Below are 2,898 nucleotides of genomic sequence, written 5' to 3' on the forward strand. Positions count from 1 at the left end.
AACCAGGCAAATCTCATTCAGATCAAATCTTTAGAGACCTGAAGACAACCTATTGTTCGTGTTTTTGGTCTGTGGGGGAAACCGGAGTACTCAGAGAAAACCCACACAAGCCTGAGGAGAACATGTAAACTCCACACRGAAAGACCCCAGGTCTGAAGCAGGGATTGAAACCAGGACCTTGTTGCTGTGAGGCATCAGTGCTAACCACTGATCCATCGTGCTKTTAGTGGAYAGAATGTTATAGATTCCCAGTAATCTACTTAGAAATGTAGTAATAATGTGTTGAGAATGGGTTAAAACATTCAGTACCGTCTGCAGTACTTTTCTGTGTACTATTTTATCAATGACAAATGTTCCCAGGGTTCTACCACACACCGTACAGGCAGATTTTCACGCAATCTTTTATTCCACATCCCAAACACAAGACAAACTTAAATAACATGAAGAAAAATGTGTAACATAAACTTTGGCATGAGCACAAAATGGCACAAGAACCAAGTTAGACATCATAAATGATTCTGTAAATACAACCCAAAGATATGGTTGACTTTGTGTGAGAAACCTTTGTTCAATGAACTCCCACAGTAAGATCTTAGGGATAGCTCGCACGTCCAGGTACAACATCCAACTTGAGTCTTTATTGAGAATCACATAAATATATTTTCACATCTGTCACAATCAAAGTCAAATCATAAACACAAGTTCTTAAATAAATAATATAAAGAATAAAAAATGATGGTGCGCACAATAAGGAAACAATGGTCAAAGGAAGATTGAAAAACAAAATAAAAATGATGCATTTAAAAAAGAAAAAAAATGGACGTTTGTTTGCTGAAAGGTGAGTTGGTGTATTTGGTTTGTGTCATAGGTCCGATGAACATTTGCTTATATTTCTGTCTTTGGGTCTTAAGTTTGTTATATATTCTGTCAAACATCCTGTTCACCCAAACTGTTCGTTCGTCAGAACTGAACGTTGTAACGTTTCTCTCAGTTTTCTCTTTCTGTCTTCCCTCTGCATGACGGCAGAAAAACAAGTGCTGAAATGTTTCTGTCCCTGTTTGAACACGTGGGTTTTATCTGAGGCCGGCACCCGGGCCTAGCATGGCCTCGTCCCTCCACATGAAGTCTTGGTGGTCCGCTCTGGCCAGGGTGCCCTCCACGGGGTTGTGCCTGTACCCAGGCCTGCCGTCGGGACAGAGGGACAGGCTGAGGCGTGCCGTGCTGTTACTGATCTTAAACAGGCTGTTTGGACTGAGGAAGGCCTCTCTCTCACTGCCCCCCAGGTTATTGACCGTTTCAAGGTCGTTATAAACCGCGATATCATTCAGCTGCTTCCGTCCCTCCGTYCTCCTCCTCCTCCTCCTCAGGAACAGAATCCCTGCGATCAGAACCAGCACCAGGACCGCCAGAAAGCAGGAGACTGTGAGGGTGGTGGAGGAGGAGGCCTTGGAGGCYTGGCGTAAAGCAGGTTTGAAACTGGGCTGCAGTGTGAACTCGCAGCTCGGACCCATGAAGCCTTTGGGGCACTGGCATACCGGCCCGGTGAAATGAGTGAAGCAGGTGCCGCCGTTCTGACACGGACGAGCACCGCAGGCATCGGAGCGCACGCTGCAGTTTTTCCCAGTGTACCCCAGGGTGCAGGAGCAGGTGTAGTCGTTCACGCCATCCTGACAGGTTCCGGCGTTCTGGCAAGGACYGGAGGCACAGTCGTCGACGTTGACCTGGCAGTTGGCTCCGGTGAACCCCGGCTGGCAGCGGCACAGGATACTCTGGCCCAGGTCCAGGCAGTCTCCACCTGTGGAAGACAGAAATTCTCAGCTCCACTGTCTGATTGACTCTTCGGCCACATGATGGCACCAGAGGAGAGGACTCACCGTTCAGGCAAGGCCTGTTGCTGCAGCGGTCCAGCTTCTTCTCACAGTTTGAGCCAGTATAACTGGAGGGGCAGCGACAGGTGTAGCCCCCAGTCACGGTCTCCACGCATGTCCCACCATTGAAGCAAGGACCATCTGCACAAGTCATTGCAATGATTTCACAGTTCTTCCCATAGAAACCCTGGGGGCAGGTGCAGGAGTAGTCATTCTCCAGGTCCTAGAAGGTGACAGACAGAAGGAATAAATGAGTGATGGTCACTGTGGGACGGTTAATAAAGGTTGTAAAACCTGTCATCCAGGTTCTTTTTCTTTAACTCAACGTTAAAGTTTGAATTTCATCTGCTTTGTTTGTRAATACAGTTATCTCAGCACAGTTCAGAGTTTTAAATGCATTGCTTGTTTCAGAGTTTTGTTGTCTCTAACTGTGACACTTCATTTCCCCACATGGAAGCCAGACTCACGTTGCAGCTGCCTCCGTTCTTGCAGGGGTTGCTGTCGCACTCGTTGGTTTCCAGCTCACAGTTGGTCCCTCCGAAGCCRGGCCGGCAGGTGCAGGTGTAGCTGCCCTGACCCGTGTTGGTGCAGGTGGCACCGTTGGCACAAGGCTTGTGGTTGGTGCAGTAGTTGAGGTCCTGGTCACAGAAGAGGCCCCCCCAGCCCTCCTGACAGTTACACTGCCACGGCTGGCTGCAGGTTCCATGGAGGCAGCCCGGGTAGCGAACACATTCTGTGCAGGAGGGGCCCTGCCAGCCCATACGACACGTACAGCCAGCGGGGGCCTCGCAGTAACCATACTTCTCACTGCAGTCCGCAGAGCAGATGGCTGGAAAAAAGAAGAGGAGGGAGGGGTAATTATAATGGGTACGCCTTCTTAAGCACACACATACACACACACACACATATGGGCCCCCTTGTTTGAACCCAGACCCGTTCCAGACTTCACTGTTGGTTAAGTATTAAGCCAAGCAGCTGGTAGGCACACAGCCGAAGAAAAATGCTTTCTGTTATCTGTACACACACACAC

The 2,898-nt window shown here is 49.0% G+C and overlaps 1 protein-coding gene across 1 annotated transcript; it reads right to left on the reverse strand.

Moving 5' to 3' along the window:
• Positions 1-387: 387 nt before the first annotated feature.
• Positions 388-2,697, reverse strand: LOC106535263 (delta-like protein B; the record flags this gene model as incomplete). The annotated part of the gene is given in 3 exon segments (XM_014032225.1): positions 388-1,795; positions 1,875-2,091; positions 2,336-2,697. Coding segments are annotated over 3 exon segments (1,301 nt in total), but the record flags the coding sequence as incomplete, so codon positions are not given.
• Positions 2,698-2,898: the final 201 nt, after the last annotated feature.

The sequence above is a fragment of the Austrofundulus limnaeus genome, unplaced genomic scaffold, assembly GCF_001266775.1.
Source record: "Austrofundulus limnaeus strain Quisiro unplaced genomic scaffold, Austrofundulus_limnaeus-1.0 Scaffold1398, whole genome shotgun sequence".
Classification (NCBI taxonomy): Eukaryota; Metazoa; Chordata; class Actinopteri; order Cyprinodontiformes; family Rivulidae; genus Austrofundulus; species Austrofundulus limnaeus.